General features: G+C 43.8%; 1 protein-coding gene across 2 annotated transcripts; it reads right to left on the reverse strand.

The window, feature by feature from the left end:
• Positions 1-13443: 13443 nt before the first annotated feature.
• snw1 (SNW domain containing 1) lies at positions 13444-20999 on the reverse strand. Of its 2 annotated transcripts, none has more exons than XM_086143043.1 (14): positions 20938-20999; positions 19712-19865; positions 19357-19518; positions 19153-19248; positions 18762-18868; positions 18570-18674; positions 18034-18103; positions 17001-17066; positions 16807-16923; positions 16589-16730; positions 15579-15681; positions 15144-15261; positions 14554-14717; positions 13444-14459 (listed from the first exon to the last, which is right to left on the reverse strand). In XM_086143043.1, the coding sequence occupies exons 1-14, from the start codon at positions 20949-20951 to the stop codon at positions 14267-14269; spliced, it is 1611 nt and encodes a 536-aa protein (XP_085999169.1). In that variant the 5' UTR covers positions 20952-20999; the 3' UTR covers positions 13444-14266. The 2 variants fall into 2 exon arrangements, with proteins under 2 accessions (XP_085999169.1, XP_085999168.1); XM_086143042.1 differs by having other exon boundaries at positions 15579-15684.
• Between the last annotated feature and the right edge of the window lie 1103 nt (positions 21000-22102).

Below are 22102 nucleotides of genomic sequence, written 5' to 3' on the forward strand. Positions count from 1 at the left end.
CCAAGGTTTTTCCCGCTCGCTAACAGGGGAGCGTTTCTGCAGAACTGCTCTACCTGAAAAGTGTCATAAGACAACCGGGTTGTTTTCAGGTTGCGCATCGATAGAATCTGACTCTGCTAGCTAGAAACGGATGTCTTCCATCTTCTGGGTGAAGGTCCTCGCGCTTGGAATAGTAGATTTGAGATTTTTGATCCGGATTCACCTGCAAAAAAACCCGCTTGTGTTGATTTTGGCGCCCCCCGCCGGCGGACGCCAACCATGTCTCGCATAAAGGCCGATCCCTCTGAGCAACTTACAGGACTGTCTCAGAAAACGGGATTATTGTGATAAAGTTCTTTATCTTCTGTAATGCAATTAAAAAAAAAAAAAAACCTTTTTCATGATATTCTAATATTTTGAGATAGGATTCTTAAGTTTTCGTTCAACCGTTCAACAATTTCCCACTAATAAGTTCTCCATCTCTCTGTGGTTGGATCCACAACACGCACACCTCACTTGTGTTTTTCCATGATTTTTTCTGTTTTTTTTCCCCCAATTTTTCCTGATTTTTTTTTTCTCAATTCAACTCAATTTTTTTTTTTTTCATTTTTCTCCACATTAATGACAGGTAAATATCTTGATCAATTGATAAATTAAAAAAAGAAAATCCATCTGTTAAATGTTCCATACTTTTGGATCCATGTATTATACAGGACTGTCTCAGAAAATTAGAATATTGTGATAAAGTTCTTTATCTTCTGTGATGCAATTAAAAAAACAAAAAATTATTTTTCATGATATTCTAATATTTTGAGATAGGATTTTTGAGTTTTCTAAAGATGTAAGCAATACTAAGCAATATTAAAATAATAAAAACCTTGCAATATTTCAGTTGATTTGTAAGGAATCCAGAATGTATGACATTTTTGTTTTTGTAATTGCATTACAGAAGATAAAGAACTTTATCACAATATTCTAATTTTCTGAGACAGTCCTGTATAACCTCCAGGAATGGAATCTCGGATGATCTGCAGGATCCTGGTGTGGACGCCAGAGCGCCGAGCATGTGACGTTTAAGTGATAATCCTGGGGTAATCCACAGCGCGGCGGTAAAAGAGAGCGAAACGAGAAGACATGAGCCGCCGTTCGACGGGAAAACATCTCACTTTAAAACGCCGCGAGGCACCTGGAAACAATTTAACTTTTTTTTTTTTTTCCGTCTATTCGGGATTCACGGGTTAAGGAGGGGAGTGAGTTTTCCCAAAGATGGACGGAGCTGCATCTGGACGATCTCTTACGTCGGCTGATTTCGGATTTCTTTCTCGAAGGACGATCGGGCGTCTTTCTAATCGTCGCCGTTGTTTCGCCGTCACAAGTGAACGCGTCATGATAACCGGATGTGGTTCGATTCAAGGTCTCATCAACGTGCACAAGATGTGATAAAACATTCATTTTTTCAGCGCCGCAAATAGACATCCAACCATTCACAGGTCGACAGTCACTCTGTTATTATGATGCAATAGAGAAGAGAAAGAAGAGTATTTTTGCAGTGTGTTTTTCGCTTCAAAATCTGAAAGCAAAATGATTTTTTGGTGAAAAAAACATCTGGTTACATTGTTAAAACCATCTTTTCTTTTCTTATTTATATAAAAACCCCAAAAAATGATAGCAAAAAAAAAAGTCAAAATTAAACAGATAATAACCAGAATAGCCTTGTAAACATGATACCTCCTCTTATACAGGACTGTCTCAGAAAATAAGAATATTGTGATAAAGTTCTTTATCTTCTGTAATGCAATTACAAAAACAAAAATGTCAGACATTCTGGATTCCTTACAAATCAACTGAAATATTGCAAGCCTTTTATTATTTTAATATTGCTGATTAAGATAAGATAAGAACAACTTTATTTATCCCAAAGGAAAATTTTGTGCCAGAGTTTCAAGTAAACATAACAATAATAGATGATAGTAGGAAGGAGGGAGAATAAGAAATACAATAAAATATAAAGTGTCAAAGTTAAGGCTATCAAGATTATGGCTTACATCTTAAGAAAACTCAAAAATCCTATCTCAAAATATTAGAATATCATAAAAAAGTTATTTTGTTTTTTTTAATTGCATTACAGAAGATAAAGAACTTTATTACAAAATTCAGATTTTCTTAGACAGTTCTGTACATGCTAACAATCCATTTTGTAACAAATTCTAGTGGCAAATTTTCCCACAGTGACAAGATTTTCTCTTTTAACGCAACAATAAACTTAGGGTGTCATTTCATCAATTCTTTTTTAATATTAATTTTTAATATTAATTCCTCGTGTATTTTTTAGAGGAACAATTTATTACATATATAGATTTTTTTTTTTACTTGTTTACCTTTGCACTAAAACAAAGGAAAAATTTGGACTGAGTGTTACTTCTAGTTCATGATTTTAACGGTCCGGCCATCTTATTAAATCATGCCGTAAGTGACAAAACAGTGACAATGACCGAAAGACAGGAGGCAGAACTGGAGGTCGCAGAGATGAAGATGTAGAGGTTCTCTTTGGGAGGGAGCAGGATGGATAGGATCAGGAATGAGTCCATCAGAGGGACGGCACATGTTAGATGTTTTGGAGAGAAGGTCAGAGACGCCAGGCCGAGATGGTTAGGTCACGTAATATATTGGAGCTGGCAAACAGGAGGTTTGGATCAGGGTTGGGCCATTAGTTTGGCTGGCGGGACACATTTATTACATTTTTATGCGACCCAACTAGGTATCATGTAAATTGGACAAAATGAAAATTGCAATTTAAAAATGAAATGTTTTTGCCGTTTTATTTCAACTTTAAAATCATTCACGATCATATAAATGTACCGACATTATTTTTTTATGTAGTCGTCCCTGCAAAATTAAACAAAAGGAACAAATAAGGAGTTTCCAAATTCAATATTATTCGAAAATATTCGAAGAAAATAGTTTGGCGGGCCGGATAAAAAAAGCAAAACGGGACGTAGTGAGAGGAGATGAAGGCAGTTGGAGTGAAAGCGGAAGATCCAGACAGTCGGGTTGATGGAGACCTTTGACCTTTGCACTGAACTCTACACCAAAAACAAAAACCTCTGCTGCCACTCACTCATGTCATCAAATATCAGTTTGTATTTGCGTGCACTTTATACTTTATACCTCATAGTTTACTGTTTCATGTAACGCTTCACTTTACTATTAATTTGCACTCTTTTATTACAATTATTTTGTTAATTTCATGTCACCGTGGGGTCGTGAGAAACGTCTTCTCCGGTCCTCTGTATGTCCACGACATGCAGAGAAATTGCAAATAAAGCTGACTTTGACTTTGACAGACGTAAAACCATAAAAACCATGCACATTTGTCACACCTCGACTCCTTTGTCTATTTTTTATCTTCTTCTTGTCACGCCACTCGCATCCTGTTACTTTTCTAATTGTTATTGTCGCTCTGTTTCTGTTCTCACCCTTGTTGTCTTTTTTTTAATTTAATTTTTCATTCTTCTTCTTGTTCAAATTGCTTTCTATTTATTTGTGGATGTCTTTTGCTCTCCTTTAATGGTCTCTCTATTTAATTTTATACCCACATTTATTGATACTTTCATTGTTGCGCTGCTGCTATATCAATAAAATATATCTTTTCATATAGTGACATACATTTGGTGGAGTTTTCATAAAAATCCTCTTGCCGAAAATGCTCCCAAAAAGAAAAGATGATTTATTTCACATATAACACAAAACACTGATTTTTGCATGCATCACGTTTCGAGCAAAAATATGTCTTTATTTCTCCTATTGAGCCAAAAAATAGGAGATATTGCTCCTATTTATTTCTCCTATCAAGCCAAAAATATGCGAAATATTTCTCCTATTTATTTCTCCTATTGAGCAAAAAAAATGGAGATATTTATCCTATTTATTTCTCCTATTTATTTCTCCTATTGAGCCAAAAAAATAAGAGATATTGCTCCTATTTATTTCTCCTATCAAGCCAAAAATATGCGAGATATTTCTCCTATTTATTTCTCCTATTGAGCAAAAAAAAATAGGAGCTATTTCTCCTATTTATTTATCCTATTGAGCCAAAAAAATAAGAGATATTGCTCCTATTTATTTCTCCTATCAAGCCAAAAATATGCGAGATATTTCTCCTATTTATTTCTCCTATTGAGCAAAAAAATTGGAGATATTTCTCTTATTTATTTCTCCCATTTAGCCAAAAAAATAGGAGGTATTTCTCCTATTGAGCCCAAAAATTGGAGATATTTCTTCTATTTTTTTTTTATATTTTTCGCTCAAAATATCGCTCAAAAATGAGTGTTTTGTGTAAAATGTAATATAAATCATCTTTTCTTTTTTGGAAGCATTATTTGGCCAGCAGATTTTTTTTATAAGTCTACAAAGTGGAACTTTTTGGGATCCGGCACCCGTCCCGAACTGGCCAGGGGATATAGGCTTTTTTAGATAAATAGATATTTTATAAATTGAAGCAATTGATGATGGCAGGCGAAACAATCCCATTTCACACACACACACGCACACATATACACACACACACATTTTCTCTGTTTGCTGCCACATATTGTTCACCATCAGCTGCTGGATTCAACTAAAACACACACCGGACAGCCCTTGCTCGGTCTTTCAGATGTCGATAAAAACGGGCACCTGGATTTTACAGCGTCCCGGACACCTGATGAATTGCATAATGGACACGAGGTTATTACTCATTTATTAACGGGGTTGTTTATCCGGCACGAGCCAAGTCGCCCGGAGCCAGAACCGTCACCGCAGGTTTTTAGGACGATGGAGGAGAAAGGGGAGGATGGAGGCCCGGAGCGGGCGGGGGAATCAAACCGCATCTCGAGCGTTTTCCCTCGATTTACATTTACGGGCCAAAAGTTAATCCGAAACCCCTTTTTCTTGCGGCGGTGTTTACGTCTGACTCGTGTTTGTCCCGCGTCGCTTCGAGGAAACGCGGAGCGCAGCTTTTTTCCGTCCCAGTGTGTTTGACAGCCCTTTCTATCCTCTCGATAATTGAGCGGGCGCGAAGGTCCGAGGGGGGATTTTTTTTCGGGATCGAGAGAGCAAGACGCGCGAGATCTTAATGGCGGGGGGTCGCAATTTTTCCAAACACGTGAGAAGGAGTCGGCGTTTCATGTGAGTCGACGTCGAGGAAAACTCGACTTCAGCCGCACGTTCATACCGCCATCTAGAGGCGGCGGACGGAAGTCCACGCCTAAGGCTCTGCATTCGAGCTTTCACTCGCTCACCAACGTTTTTCCTCCTGGATCAGGGAAGGATATCCGATTCCGGTTGACTCATCGTATCGACGCGCGACCGATCACTCGCTCATTCACGCGCCAGATAGACTCGCGGTCTGTTGTCTCTTATTCACACGTGACATAGACGTACAACTGTCATGTATTCATCCGTCATGCAGAAACGTTGGGTTATTCACATGATTCATTTGGAGACATTCGGCCGTTCACTCACTCATTCGCACAACCGTTCATCCTCTCATTCACGGGTCATACGGACGTTCGCTCTCTCGTTCGTATCATTTGGAGACGTACGACCATTCACTCGTTCACACATCAGATAAAGGTGAGCTATTCATTCACTCATTATATAGACATTCACTTATTCATATGTCATATAGAGACATGCAGTCATTCACTCATTCGTACCTCATAGAAACACACGACCATTCACTCGTTCATACATCATATAAAGGTGTGCAGCTTTTCATTCACTCTTTATATAGACATTCACTCATTCACATGTCATATAGACGTACAGCCATTCACTTATTCATATGTCATATAGAGACATGCAGTCATTCACCCATTCGTTCCTCATAGAAAAACACGACACTTCACTCAGTCATTCAGTCATCAGATTGACGTTCAACCATTCTTTCACTCCTACGTCATATAAAGATGCACAATCGTCCACTTGCTCATTCACACCTGACGTCGAAGTTCGGTCCTCCTCGGAAGCGGACGTTCCCGTTTCGACTCCCGCGCTCCTCCTAGCTTGTCGAAGTGTTGTCCAGCCAGACGCCGAACCCCGAGCCGCTCCCCCGGCGCTGCTCATTGGCTGTTTTCTCTTCATGCTTTCATCCACGATGGCTTAAAACGCAGCGGTCAAATTTCGCAGATGTTGCGAATTGAACCAGGGACCTTCTCACTGAGAGACGGACGCGCCGGCCACCCCAGCGGGCACTGCTAATGCTAATTAATATTAGCGTCCTATCTCATGCTGATGCGTAGCGTGCTCGGTCCGATCGGATAATCGATCGTCTCGGGGCACGGGGACGAACGAAAGATTATTATTATGGGTGCAGTAAGAGATTCGGAATCTCTGCATTGATTATGTTAGCAATGAGATTGTAGCATTAGCCGTTAGCCTAAGAAATTGTATCCCCAACTCGTGACCAAACCGTTGATAGGTCGCCCCCATTGTGATGTTACAAGAATATTGCGCTCATAAAAAAATTTAAATTCAGGAAAATGCATCGATTAAATCCTGATTAAAACTTTAATCCAAACGATTGAGATAGAACCGAGATTATGCGCTAATGATGTAGCCGCTCGACTTTTTTGCCATCCGATGCTGTAAAGGCTGCCGGTTCTTAGCGGGGAGGTTCGCTCAATATCAGCCCCGGGGCTTTTCTTGCGGGAGGGGCTTTCCGACACATTTACTTTTTTTTTTCTTTTAAGATATGGAGTTGACCGGCCGCGATGGTCGAGAAATAAAATAAAGACAGGTAGACGCGGATCCAGCGGCGACTATTACAGCTACGAAAAGTACAAAGCTAGCTGCTTCTTCTTTTCCTCCTGGAAGCCGCGGAGTTTCGTCAGCGCCGCTTTCAAGTCCTTTACATCGCTGTCAAATCCGTCTTTTTTTTTTTTTTTTCCGTCTCCATCTTCTTCTTCTTCTCCGGCTACCGCCATCTGTAAGCTCTCCCGCCCTTCTTCGGTCCCCCCCTCGCTTTCAACTCTTGAATGACGGATCAAAAGGATCCTCAAACGGCGGTCGGGGGCCGCCGTCGGACGTTTCCGCCTATCGGGTGGCGTCGCACGAAATGAACCCAGGAGGAGGTGAAAATGTTGCGTCATTGGGAATGAAAACGGGTCATTTTCTGCCCCCGATTTTTTTTTTTTTTTTTTTTTTTTTGCAGGGAACGCCGGGTCAAAAGTTCGGGACGGAGCCGTGGGGCGAGGGGGTCGGCCTCTGGCCACCATTGGACGAAGGCATCCAATCAGAGAAGGAAACGAGATCGAAAATTTGAAAATTTCAGTGCTTAGAAATCGATTTTTGGCGGCTCGCCGCAGCGCACAGGGAGTCGTTCGCCGGTAACGGTACGACGCCCCCTTTCTGACGAGAGAAAATGCTACGGTAATACCTTCACTTACGAGTTGAATTCCTTCCGTCCCACAAGCTACTAACTAAATTTGCTTGTGTATAAAATTATTCCCAATTAAAATGAACTGAAACGCTATTAATCTGTTTTTGTTGCATGCAGTAGAGTAGAGATACTACATGTCGCACACATCCGCTTATAAATAATCATTAAGCAGGAAAAAACAAACAAAAAAATAAATAAGAAAAACTTACTTTATAAATAACAAATGCTTAAAAAAAAATAGTATTTGGAAAAAATATACTTGATAAAAGAAAATGTTTTTGGGTGTGTTTGCCGTGATGATTGGACGAGTTTTTCATTTGGTGCTCGATTGCTTAACTTACTCGCTACGCATTTAATGCTACGACGTTTTGCTTCTTTTAGCTTCCACACTTTGCTACACTTTATCGTTAAACTTCACAGAGTGAAAGACGCTCCTATTTTAGAAATGATCGAAACGCCCCCTGACTGGCTCATCCGTTGACATTCCCGCCGTTGCCCTCGGTAACAATTTCCCACTAATAAGTTCTCCATCTCTTCGTGGTTGGATCCACAACACACACACCTCGCTCGTGTTTTTCCATGATTTTTTCTGTTTTTTTTCCCCCTCAATTTTTCCTCTTTTTTTTTTTTCTCAATTCAACTGAATTTTTTTTTTCTTTTTTCTCGACATCAATGACGGGTAAATTTCTTGATCGATCAATAAATTAAAAAAAAAAAATCCATCTGTTAAATGTCCCATACTTTTTGGATCCATGTATTATACAGAAAAGTAGAATATTGTGATAAAGTTCTTTATCTTCTGTAATGCAATTAAAACAAAAAAAAAATCCTTTTTTATGATATTCTAATATTTTGAGATAGGATTTTTGAGTTTTCTTAAGATGTAAGCCATAATCAGCAATATTAAAATAATAAAAGGCTTGCAATATTTCAGTTGATTTGTAATGAATCCAGAATGTATGACATTTTTGTTTTTGTAATTGCATTACAGAAGATAAAGAACTTTATTCCAATATTCTAATTCTCTGAGACAGTCCTGTATGTAGGGGGATCCGGTTTTAACTGCCTGATAGTTACGGCTTTTAACGCTGCTGTGAACAACATGTTTAGGAGGTATTTTTCATCCTTTCTGTCTTTACGCACAGAGGTTGCTCCTAATAAAGCAGTTTCAGGGCTTTTTGGAAAGTCCCGTTAGAAAATGGGCATCAAAAAAAATCTCCTTCCAAAATAAACTAAGTTTGGGGCAAAGCCAAAATACGGTTGGCAAAATCTTTACTATAATTCCTCCAGCAAGAAATACATGGTGTCGGCCCAATCTTGGCTATCTTTTCTGGTTTTCTGAAAATCCTAATAATTGCTTTCCACTTGAATTCTCTCCAGGAGTTTAAATTCGATGCATATTTTTTCCCAGTCCATTGGTATGTTCTTGGTATAATCTCCATCTTATCTGTTGGATGTATATTTGTAGATTAAAAATATATTATACAGCTTAGCGATTATTTTCTTATTTACTGTTAGAAAACCTTTCTATGGTGTTGTCGGGAAAGATCTTAACGTCCAACTGGTCGCCATGCCGATGTCAAACTGGCTGGTAACTCAGACCTGGGTTCTTATCACAAAGCAAAAAAATCCACTGAGCAACGGCTCGTTTATCGGAAAAATTTGACGCGTTTGTAAGTCAAGGTTCAAATTTTCTTCTTTCCACACGCGTGCACCTGATGTGGTGAAAAAAAAAAAAACATAACTTCACCTCTTTGTGCATCTAGCGGAGTTGTTTTTCCTCCACGCTCCAGTGACTTGCTCTGGAACAGATGCAACTACTTTTTTTTTGGGTGATATTTAATATTTAATATTTCCATTGCTGTGCTTTTCACACAGATCACTACTTACAATCTTGTTTTCAGTCGCAAGCGGTTAAAAGTCATTTTCACAGCTTGCCTCAAAATAAAGATAAAAATAGCGATCAATGGCTTTTCCCGGTAGACTACTGTATTTTTTATTTTTTCAACCAGACGCGTTACAGCATTTTTGGTATGTATTATTTAACAACAAGTTAAATAAATCTGTCTAACATTTCAGTGTAAATATCTTATGTTAAAAAAATGTACACTTGTGGCTTACCTATATATGTACAATTTTTTGGTTTTCTTTTCAAATTTAGTAGCTGCGGCTTGTATTCATGCATATTATGTAGTGTGAAAATGACGGTACTAATATTCCTGGCTATCTCGGGCCTTATACATGATCCTGGAACTAACAAAGCTTTTAAATGATTGTCTAATAAAACAAAAATAAACATTAGAAATCAGTTGCAACAATTTCTTATGGATCTATCTGCAGCATTTCTGAGGTAATTTCTAATGAAGAAAAATTCCCACAGCCGAAAAAGAATTTCCAACAGTGGGATAAAATAGTATTTTTTGTAATTTCCCGACAATTGAGCCGCACCGGCTAGCCGATGGCTATCTTGCGCACTAAAACCGTCAAAGTTGTATTCTTTGGTGTCGGAGTTGAACAGCCTCAGAATTTCCCGATCATTTCATCGGTCCGGTGTGACGAGGATAAATGCTTTAGCGCCGAGAAGCTCGTTGGCCCCCCAACAAAATTCAATTTATTAGCCGAATCGTTGTTTAGGCGAAAAATCCGTGTTGCCCAGCGACAGCCCCAAAACATCAATGCTCTAGAGGAGATCTGCATGGAGGAGTGGGCCAAAACACCAGCAACAGTGTGAAAACCTTGAGAAGACTCACAGAAAACATTTGACCTCCGTCGTTGCCAACAAAGGGTTCTTTTGTTCTTGACCAAATACTTATTTTCCACCTTCATTTGCAAATAAATTCTTTTAAAATTAGATAATGTGATTTTTTTGGATTTTTTTTTTTCACATTCTGTCTCGTAGTTAAAGTGTACCTCAGATAAAAATGACAGGCCTCTATCATCTTTTTTAAGTAGGAGAACTTGCACAACTAGTGGCTGACTAAATACTTTTTTGCCCCACTGTACATGACAACTTCTCTGCTGTCTGATGCTCTCCAGTCTAAGCAACAACCTTGAACTGACAAAACATGCACGTTCTTGCATATAAACAACAGTAAACACAAGAAAAATCTGTTGCATTTATTTGCCATGACGCATGTTGATGCTTCCTTTTACGCATTAAGCTCCGATTTTTCGACGAACCTTGAGAAGCATCAAATTTCTCCCTTCGTTTTGTCCTTTCGCGTCACACACCGATTTCTCCTTTAGAACACAAACAAGTGCCAAATACTAACTTTGGTCAGGTTAAGAGAAAAACACAAGCGTCGGTCGATGTTGACATTGGCGGTCGAGATCGGTGGAAAAACGACAAGAAAGGGGTTCCTGATGCGTTGGGTTGTGACGCCAAAGGAAGCCTTCGACGTTCGCCAGGGGGTTGACGCATCGGGACGAGGATGGGCCGCTAGAAGCAGCTTTTGCTGAGTAAATCCTCGTCCATTTTCTCCCGGATCTCCTCCCACCGGTGCATCCGTTGTCAGTTCCACAAGTTTATTCCAAGGCGAGACCATTGCTAGTTGTGCCATTCATTGATCTTAACCCCAAAAGTCCACTCCACGGATAAAAATCGACAGCTCGCGGAGGGCTTGTCGGAAGATTTAAAACTTTTATTGTCATTACACAGAGTGCAACAAAATTAAGAGATAGCAGCTCTCAGGTTCAGTGGAATCAAAAATAACCTTAAAAAACAGGACTCGGCAAAACAACACAACGATAAAAAAAATAACATCTAGAGGAATAAATAGATAAATATGGAGAAAGAAAGTGAAACGGTGTTCTGTATGTGAGGTCCGAGTGTTCGGGGTCGTGCCGAATTTAGTGCGAACTAAAAACCGTTTTTCCGTCAGTTTTTGCCTGGATCGTCCTAAACCGCCTCCTTGATGGCAACGGTTGGATTAGATGGTGTGCTGGATCTCTGTTGTATTTAATTGTAATTAAATATTATCCCGCGGTACAAAGATAATCCCGCTGCCCGCCGGCCTCGAGTTTGACGTATGTGATGCAGAGCTGGGGTGTCGAACTCATTTTGGTCCGAGGGCCGCATACGGACGAATTTGATGTGAAGGAGCCGGACCAGTAAAATTATTACCTGGAAGTAAAACTAAGTCCAAATTTTTCCTTTTTTTTTTAAGTGTAAAGAAGGTAAACAGGTACATTATAAAAATCTTTATATGTCATGAACTGTTTCCTCTGAAAATACATGATGAATTAATATTAAAAATGAATATTAAAAGATAATGAATGAAATTATGTCCTAAAATATTGTTGAGTTAAAAGAGAAAATCTTGTCACTGTGGGAAAATTTGCCACTAGAATTTGTTACAAATGGATTGTTAGCATATACAGGACTGTCTCAGAAAATTAGAATTTTGTGATAATGTTCTTTATCTTCTGTAATGCAATTAAAAAAAAACAAAATTACTTTTTCATGATATTCTGATATTCAGAAAATTTGCTACTGGAATTTATTAGAAAATGGATTATTAGCATGTATAAGAGGAGGTGTAATGTTTACAAGGCTACTCTGGTTATTAAAACAATCCTTTTTCATTTTTCCGTTTAATTTTTGCCATCATTTTTGTGTTTTTTATGGAAATAAGAAAATATCATTTTAACAATGTCACTGGAGGGTTTTTTTTTTTTATCAAAAAATCACTTTGTTTTCAAATTTTGAAGCAAAAAATACATCGCAAATGTACTTTTTTCATTTTTCCTTGCCCGTTTAAAATTCCAAGGGTTTACGCCGGGTTCTTGGTCACGAAGTGGCAAAGTAGTTTTGAGGGTTCGTCAGCTCAACAGCAGGTTGAAGTTGGACTCTTTTGGCATTTCCTTTTTTAAATTCGTCTCTTTTTCCCGGCACCCTTGGCATCTCATCATCAGCTCTTCAGGATTGGCCTTTTTAGCAAAGGTTAGCGCGGCCATTTACTTGCCGAAAAAAAAACTCGAGTCAAGTGCAGGAGTGGCAATTTTTTCAAAATAAACTACACATAATTTTAACCAACTTTCTTCTTTCCTTGAGTGCGGGGTAATGTGTGTGTGTGTGTGTGTGTGTGTGTGTGTGTGTGTGTGTGTGTTGGGGGGGTCTGGACAGTCTCTTCCTGTCACGGCGATGGCGCCCATATCCCCACTTTTGCGTTTTTGGGGGACAACGGGCCTATTCTTTGGACGTTCGTACGCAGGGTTTCCTCGAACCGGAAATCTTTAGGGGCGCCCCTGTACGCATTCGGTCCGAGGTAAACGCTCCGCTTTTTAGGAACATTCTGTAAACAAACATAAAATGAAGTTACCTGGCTCCTTCTCGGAAATAACCGTTTGAAAAATAAAGGCACGTGGGTGGTCGGTGCCTTTTAGTTTCTCAAAGCTTCGGGAACCAGGAAAAAAAAAATCGTTTTCCCTTCCGACCGACGGGAGAAGCGTCAACTCGAGGTTTCGCGCTTTTCCGTGACGGCCTCAAGAGGACGCTGAGAAACGCTGTGTCCGATGTTCCAGTTCAGTTGAAATGAAATCCCGACAACGTTTTAACTCATTTGGTTTCCAAAGATTGGGAGCCAAATACGCCCGTCGGGGTCCGACGAAGCAGATTTTGGCCGTTTTAGGGGATGTCGGTGGTTGGCTCGGGTCACGTCGGAACAGCGGCGCAGAGGCGTTTTTGTTTCCGTTCCATTTTTAATTGTCTGAATCTGGGTCACTTCTCACTTCCGTTGTGCGGTCGACACTTCGGGAGAGTCGGGCGTAACGACGCTAGCTGGAAGAAACCGTCCCAGTTCCCTTTTTGGTTTGGAGCTGCAGGGCAGGCGGACCAGAGCCCGCGGTAGCTACATTTGCATTTCGGGGCCGATGGTTCTTTTAGTGTCCTTCGGCGATTTATGGATTCTGTTGAAAATGGCCGCTAATGTAGAGCTGCTCGAGTACCAGCTGTCGGCTTGGCCGTGTAGAGACGACACAAGTGTTTTTTTTTTTTTCTTCCTGGAGCCCCGGGGATGGTAAATAAAGATGGTCGACTGTGTGAATCGTGAATTAATTGTGTTTAATAGCCCTGTTTCCAGACATACAACTCAGAGCCAATTTGTAGTTTAAAAAAAAAGAAAAAAAAAAAAGTCACAAATCACAGTTCATAATTAAAGGCTTGTTTGAACAAATTCTGGACATTTAATCCTTTGTGTAAATACTCTTTAGAAGGTCAGTCCAGGAGACTTTCTCTGCAAGCACACAAACAGGAGAGCTGATTTTGTTTTTGAAACCGGGCCGGATCGAGTGGACGGGAATCTGGTGTTAAATGTTGGGGTTGACACTTTGGAGACACTGTAAAATTTATTTACGTTGTTGTACAAGAATAACAAATACGGTTTACATCTTTGAAGAAACGTGTGTGTGTGTGTGTGTGTGTGTGCTGCCCGCGACGGTACCTACAAAACACACCTGCGGCTTAAATACAAAGACAGCTGACAAAAAGAGCTTTAAAAAGGTTGTTGGAGGTACAGGGGGAGGGAGGGGGACAAATCCTTGCAGGTTTTTCCGTGTTCACTTTATATCTTTGTACAAATAAAGACAAGCTCCTACGGGTTACACCGTCCGAGCCCTGAATGAAACCCTCCGCACCCGGAACCGGCTTCGCTATGAGAACAAAATAAACTACCGCTGTGTATCGCGCTTGCGCTACCGCCGGCCGCGGAGTTTTTTTTTTTTTTTTTGACGCGGCTGACACTCAATGCTCTGCAGACGGATAGGAAGAGGAGGACTGAAGCAATGTTTTTGTTTTCTACGCGGACGGCGGCGTCACGGCGGTGAGGGCACGGGCCCCGACCCCCCGCCGCCGCCCCGAACCGCTTCTCACTCCTTCCTGCGCTTCTTGTCGTGGTAGTCGTCCTTTGAGCGGCTGCTGGTGGACGGCCTCTTTGAGCCGCCGTGCTGCTTGGCCTCCTCCAAGAACTTGTCCAGACCGAAGGGGTCCTCCTCGAACTGGACCGGCCCCTCGCGCCTCTGCCCGTGGTCCGTGCCAGAGAACTCTTTGTCCGGTACAAACCTTCCGGGAGGACGAAGGAATAATAATAAGAGAACAAAACAATGACCGTCGTAAACACGCCGCAAGAAATCGAGCCGAACCGACTTCACGGTACCTGTTGTTGCGCATGAGCGAGTCGAAGTCGTCGGTGCAGGCGTCCTTGTCGATGTTCTTGCTCGGCCGGTAGATGTTTGAGGCCATGTCTCGCCCGCCGCGGAACGGCTGGTCGTACACATTGTAGGTCTCGTCGTCACCGCCGGATAAGCCGCTGTCCAGGCCCTGCGGGGAAGGAGAGGAGGAGCGTCAGTCCAGCACGATAGCAGCCGTTTTTTTGGTTCCTGTCGGCGCGGAGGCCACGTGGGGGCGTCTGGACTGTTATGACTTATTTGAAAATGAGCTGCTTGCCGCAGCTGCGGAGGAGGAGCGAAAGGAAGGAGCGACTCGGCGGCGGCCAAATGTTCAGAGGAGAAGGTGTTCCGAGAAATCGACGTATAAACTGGCTTTTTTTCTGCCTTTTGGCGCTCGGCGATGGATGGTGTTTTGTCTGTTTAGCTAACGGGGAAACTTCAAGCTAGGTGGTCCGGTTATCTCACTGTCCCGGCGCAGGCTTGGACGTGATTTGAATCCAAATGTTTTTCTAGGTGGGAGGTTGAAGCTCTTCATCTGTGGATGTCGTTCGGCCGGGCGAGTAAAGGACGGGCTCACCTTGCTCTGGTTGAACAGCCGCTGGTCGTACTGGACCTCGCTGGAGGAGCGGGGGTTGGGCATCCCCAGGGCGATCAGCTCGCTGATGTCCCTGTCCTGGTCTCTCTGCAGCTTGGACCTGAAACGGGGAAGGGGAGGCAACGTCCAAAGTTCAGCAAAATAAACAAGCTTCGGCCGAAGGCAACGGACGCTCTCTGGATTTGGATGCGCCACAGACAGCGTCGGGCTTTGGGCGGCTAAAGAATCGATGTGTGATGAAATGTGTCTAAAAAATTCAAGAAGCTAAAAACTTTTCACACGTTCCTGTCAAGTTCTAAAGCTGTTTTCAGTGAAAGTTTGGATCAAGAATCAAGTGTGTGGATCCGCGCGGGTGTGAAGTACCGCCTGCGCCGCGTTTGCCGGGTGTTACCGCGTTTGCGAGAGGGCGTCCGGTACCTCTTATCTGGCGCCGCTCTGGAAATGTTCCTGTCGTGCTGCCTCTCCTTTCGCCTGTCGTGTCGAATCTCGTCGCGCTCCCTGACCTCGCTGTCCTCGCCGCCTGCTTCGACGGCAGAGGGGGAGAAACGGGGTAAAAAGAGAAGTAAATCAGAATTAGAGAGTCTAGAAAGAGGGGAGGTCAACGTGCGGAGACAAGACAGGGCGCTGATAGACTTCGGGAGGCCTGTTCATACTTCTAGGTTGTTGTTTCAAAAAAAAAAAAAAAAAAAAAAGAACTTTGTGTAGCGGTTTCATTTCCTTGCTACTCTTGTGAGGACTGACCCTGGATCTGCATCCTGCAGCTTGGCCTACGAGAAGCGCTGATGTTGTTCAAACCCACATCACACTTTCTTTTCACAAAGAAGCCCAAACGGGGACAGAGAGAGGGAGTGACAGGTGGACTTAAAATTACAGACAAGGGGTTCCTGTTTTTGTCGCGTTCTCTCCACCCCGGGAGATCTCAGACGCCGCTTTTGTAAACTAAAGTTCTAAGAACTGTGCGGCTCCAATTTCCTTCCAGGAAGTGGCCTCATCTGGAGGAACTCTTGTAGTTTTGTATTCCCACAGGCTGTCAGGGACCGCGGCCGGGACCGGCCTGACCAGACATGCACCTCAAAAACAAATCGCCCGGAACAACAGCTGATCGGTGACCACAAGAGGATTTAATAATGGACGCTCCGCGAGAAGAATCTGACTATGAACGAGGCTTACGAGTTCCACCAATCACAAACGGAACCGTGAGAAGACCCTGCCTCGGTGCTAGAATGGTTCTCGGAAACAGGGGTCTTACTTCCTGGTTCCTGGAACAGGTTCAAGAAACTTCCAGAAGTTCTTAACGGTGCAGAACGGGGTGTTGACGTTCCTGCTCATGATCCCATGCGTACTTCAGGGTGACGAACTCCTGGGAACCCGCTCGGCCCGCAGGCCAACGGACACTTCCAAATCCAACCCCCGTCCCTCGGACTCACCTTTGTCTCCGTGACTTTTGATCCCGGCCCGGCGATCGCGGGCCATCTGGGCCAGCTCCCGGAGCTTTTCCTCCTTCTTCTCCTTCTCCTTCTGGGCCATCTTCTTCTCCACCTGGGCTCTCATCTCCACCGCCTCCCTGGCCTACGGAGACCGCCGGACATTTCAGAGGTTGCCGTTGGCGACAACTGAACGACGGCGAGGGCGGGAAGGCACCTACCTTTCTGTCGGCGATGTAGAGCGCCTCGGCCAGCTTGGCGAAGTTCTCGTTGATGTGGACCGTTTGAAGGCCCCTGCCGTCGGCGGCCAGACGTTTATCCAGAGGAATGGTGTAGCCCTGAAAGCACAAACGTCTCTTAGAAAACGGAGCCGAGTGCCTGGTGGTCTTCATCGTGGACGCGGCGGTTCCTATACCTTGGCGTTCTTCCAGTTGGAGATGCACGGAGGAATCTTCCACTCCTGCTGCTCCTTCACTGTCATCTAAAAAAAAAAAAAGAAAAAAAACCATCAGGAGACTTTATCAATTTATACTTTTCCCTCCCGAGATGCTGTTGCCTTCCACCCCCGGTGCCGCTCCGGGTTTTTTCTCATCTCTACAGTTTGTGATAGTTTCACCGAGCTCCACGTGCATCCGCGCAGCCCGCCGTACCGGACTCCATAGAACAGCGGGGTCATTTCATGTCGGCAGCAAGGAGGCATGTCAAAATCACTCTTCCCTCCCCGGAGGAGATCAGAACACAGCCTGGTTCACCTCCCGCCTCAGTGCGTGCACACACACACACACACTGACACACCTCCGAATACACAGACGAGCAGCTGTCGACGGAGCAGTGAAGAGATGGTTCAAAGTGAAGGGCAGGAGCGGTTCTACGTGGCGGCGTGGGAGGAACGCAGTGGTTCTCACAAGGAGAACAGTGATGTTCTTACATGCCGATGACATCAACCTGTCCGAGCAAAACCCCCTTGTGCGCGTTCTTCAAACAGCAAACCCCGGATAAATCCTGACATCAAGGCTCTCTTCGCCAGAAAAAAAAAAAAAGAGCTAAATAGTATGGAGCAGTTGAAGGCTGTAACGGCGGAGGGGAAAAGTAAAGATGGGAGAAAGACGGATCATCGCCGGGTGGAGGCTTGGAAACAGCCGCTGGCCACGAGGAACCAATCAAGTGGCAGGTGAACCATCTCAGCTCGGCTCTTAATCAGGTCGGACCCACCACAGACAGGAGCTCTACTTTGTCAGAACGACCACCCATAAATGAATACGAGGGAATCCAAAATTCAGCGGAGGCCTGGCCGTGAGCCGGCGAGACTAAGGCGCTGTGTGGACACCGGGAGAAAAAACAAAACAAACATCTGGTCCCTGCAAGGACTCAAACGAAGGTAAAGAATGACGAAGGGCCGTAGAGAAGCGCCACAGCCGTGCAGCTCATGGCGGTGAAGGTCACTGTACCTTTCTGCTCGGGGAGTGCATCACTGGGGCCGGGGGAGACGGAGGCCCTCGGGGGATTTTCTTGTTTATCCTGGAATGAGAGTAAAACACCGCGGCGTCTCAGATCGGACATGAGAAATACCACGACCTCGTCGCTCGAGCGACGCCGGAATAATCGCGTCGTTCCAACGAAGGCAGCTGGAGTTTAGATCTTTTTCTGCCTGGAATCTCCGATGAATGTAATCGGTGAGAAATAAGCACCGAGACAGTCGGGCCAAATTATTAGTATGAGAATAAGAATTCTTCCTCTATTCCTATTAAATATGATTCACATCGCCTGCGTTTTTTGTGTCCACTGAGAAGAACTTCCCAGGCGGCGTTCCCGAGACAATACTTGGTTGGAGAGACAGAAATCCTTCCTTATTCAGAGGAATATAAACGCGAGAGCAACTGTTTCCGATCAGACTGCATAAAACGAGCCTCTTATAACGTCACTCTAGTAGCATTTCATCTCCTCATCGAAACAGACATGGTGGTAGTTGCGATGGAAGACTTACTTGAAGCGCGGGGGCTCCATGGGGTCCTTCTGCATTTCCACCATGCGGATGACTCTCTGTTTGGCTCCGGAGTTGAAGGCCACTCCCTGCTGGGACGGGGTGTATCTTGGGGAGAGAGCGGGGTGAGACTTTTACAGACACGGGTGCTTTTGGCCCACTGAGTTTGTGGCGTTCCCGGTTTCTGATGCATACCTGATGTACTGGGCCGGGGCCTGCTTGTCCGCCGCTCTCACGGGCATGGCGGCGGCGATCTTCTGTGAAACCTGCTTCTCCAGTGCAGCACGTGTCTTTTCTGTCAGCTACACAGAAGGAAAATAAATCGCCGTCAGGTTGTTCAAACAACAGATGCAATCATTTATTCCTGGTGACATCTCAACCATTTAAATTGAAGTAGTTTATTCCAAAACACGACTATTAAGTTTTATGGCTTTAAAGAAACCAACAAACAGAAAAAAAAAAAACCAAAGTTTGGACCAAGTTCAATACTGCATAAACCTTTCTGATCTAGATTTCCCCCATGGGAGGCTCAACAGAAGCAATAAACACTGCCTTTCCTTTTTCTACATGCTGTGCCAGGTCTTACCTCTTGCACGCTCTCCTCATCTGGCCTCTGCAGTTCCGGCGTGTCTTCATTCAGAACCTCTTTTGGAAGGAGGTCCGTGTATTTGCTGAAGACCACCTGCGGCGATAAGACGAAATAGATTCGGATCCTGCAGCGGCCGGTATGATGCAATGATGTGACGACCAGGGTTTTAAAGAGATGTCTTTGGGCTTCTGTTGAACTCGCCTTGTCCTTGCTCTGTCCTTGTCTGGCGATAGCGTCGTATTTGATCTTTCCTTCTGCATCCACCTGCACTGCCAGGGCATTGGACGTCTTCTTCTTTCTGCCCATTTCCAGGGGAAACTGGGCCACATGGATTTCTGGAAAAGCCCCTCCATCTCCAAAGTCCTACAATAAAAGTTTCATGTGAAGAGCGGCAAAAAAGGCAGACTTGGTATTTACATCACTCCATGACTTCAAGATGTGAGGGACAACATTATATATACCCAGTCATTGCTTATACATGTGACAAAAAAATCCTCATTGTTGTCTTTGGGGAGAGAACATCTGTTCGAAAATAGCTGTTCCGTGTTCAACATACCTCAAGAGCGCGGGGCACCCACCCCTTTCTGTGTCCGTAGGGCGGAGGCTCTCTTCGGGACGCGACCAAGGCGGTAGAGTAGGACTTCTGAGACTGAAGTCTCTCCTCTGCATTCAGCTGGTCTTGCGACAGCTGGGTGGGCGCCGGCAAAAAGCTGAAAGGATGACGACAAACTTACAATGGGTGCTAAACTTTGCAGAACTAAGCTACTTTTGAGGTTAAACTCCTCAGTTCTCATCAGCACAATTTTCACACTCGCCAACTACATAGGACCACCTTCCAATTCTGGTCCCACCAGTCATTCATTGCAACTCAAGCACTTTTGAGATAACCCCCTGCTGCCTAAGAGCAACATTTCCTCCAATGAAACTTCCAAAATGCACTGATCCCAAAGAAACCCAGCAGAATCTGGAGAAAAGAACCGAATTTACAGTGCCTCAACCTACTCCCCCCAAAACTTGGTTGTGTTTCAGGGTTACCTGCAAACGATCCCCTTGGGGGCACTGCAGCGTTGTAGTGCCCTTTTTCAATTCCGAGTGGTCTTAGGGGGGAGTGGGAATCATTAAAACGGATGTGCACAAATAATAATAGTAAGAAATGTAAATAGTGAACATGCGATTGTTTATTTATATGATTATGCTCTCTGTGGCTTGTTGCCACGCCGCGATGCCCAACGTCGCTAGATGGTGCTTTTTACGATACGTTTTCTTAATGTTCAGCGAAAATGTCAAGAATAGAGATAAATGTTTACCCGATAACAAAAAGAAAGAGTGGGTGATGCGTTCAAATCTGGAAACTATGACAGTCGGGGGAATAAACTGAGGCACTGTTACGATTTAACTGCCCTTGCTAAGTTACGCAGTATTGAAAGGCATAAACCCTCGCAAAAATCAGATGTTTCGCTGTTACACCCCGTTATCTGTACAAGTAAAAAACAAAAGCAGGGAAACTGTGAACGGTGCGACGTTTAAGACGGGAAATCTCCGTCGTGCTTGAGCTTTGAGAAACCTTCGAGGCTCAATAAAACCGTGCCTGCTAAGCTAACTAGCCAGGTTTACGGCATCGCTGTTAGCATTGATTCTGAATAAAACACCGGCCACACACAAACCGGCTTTATCATACGTTCACATTTAACGTGTTTTAGGTGTTAATAACACTGCAGTTAAAGCAACCGGTGATGAACAGTTACTGATTAAAGTAAGAAAAGGCCTTCTCGCGGGGCTTACCTCGCTAGAGACATTGTGACTTTCTTCCTTAGCAACAGTGCGCTTGCGCAGACGTTGTCCTTTACGTATTTCCGGTTAGCGGGGCCGAAACATTGACGTAAAGCACCACCGGAGGCAGTGCCTGCATTTTGGCGCACGTAAGACTCACCCACCCACTCAAAATGGTGTCAGTATTGCGACGACAGCTGACGAAAAAATCATCCAACAACGCGCTTCAGGCTGGAATTGGAGAAAAGTGTGAGTTGGACTATCATGTGAATCAACAAACAAATTATTTTCATCCGCTTAACACGTCATATCATGGAAATGGGGCTGCTTCCGTGTTTATTCTTCCGGTTACAGGGCCCACTGAGCATGCGCAGATTTGCACACCCCGGGGCCCGCCGTGTGTCACATGACCGACGCCATATTTGCAATTCAACTGTTTAGCCACTCTTGAAATTCTCATCAATGCCTGGCGCTGTTCCTGTATCCAAAGTCTCAGAGCATGGACCATCAGGTTGTGCCGGGCCCGACGTGAACGCGCTAGTGCATGGCCGTGCATTTTTAAAAGCTGTGTGAGCACTGCAGGGTGAGATGCTGTGGCTCCGTTGGCAGTAAAAGGAAACATAACCTTCGAATTGACATGCAAATTGAAGCGGCGCATTAAGCTTTCGCCCACTGCAGGGTCACAATTCAGGTTGATATTCAGGATGCACTTCTGCACACCAGATGATATTGTTAGTTTTGCCCCAGTTTGTTGAGCACAGAGCTCAACTTGCAACCTGCATCATTCTTGAAAGGGGTTATTTCTCACTGCATTTCGTTACTACACAAATATGTATTACATCCAGCCCAGGCAGCTGGATCTGGTTTTGTGCTGTGACTGAAATTTGGTGGCGTAACCGGTTCAGCGGCGTGGATGAATGTTTGCCATTTGACTGATACGTCGGATTGTCCGAAGCAGTTGTTTTACATTTGATGTCGATCACTTCAGAATTCTTTTCACACGTCTGATTCCCCTTCCCATTGTGGCAAACATCTGAAACCGCTGCAAACATACCTAGAGGACATGAGGATAGTGTTTTGCTGCATCTACAAGAGGAGCCTCCGGAGAGATGAAGACACGCTTGACAATTAGACCGATCGGAGCAGGCCATGCTGCATTGATCAGCAATCACCAAAC

This window comes from Fistularia commersonii, chromosome 36, assembly GCF_037954325.1.
Source record: "Fistularia commersonii isolate RoL2024-O1a breed Wild chromosome 36, RoL_Fcom_v1.0, whole genome shotgun sequence".
Lineage (NCBI taxonomy): Eukaryota > Metazoa > Chordata > Actinopteri > Syngnathiformes > Fistulariidae > Fistularia > Fistularia commersonii.

Excerpts from the sequence above, each read along its gene's own strand:
- snw1 (XM_086143042.1), bottom strand. Across the intron at positions 19,519-19,711 it reads GGGTGCCCCGCGCTCTTGAG|GACTTTGGAGATGGAGGGGC; the intron begins GTATGTTGAACA and ends CTTTTATTGTAG. Across the intron at positions 15,685-16,588 it reads CAAAAGTCACGGAGACAAAG|CAGGCGGCGAGGACAGCGAG; the intron begins GTGAGTCCGAGG and ends CTGCCGTCGAAG.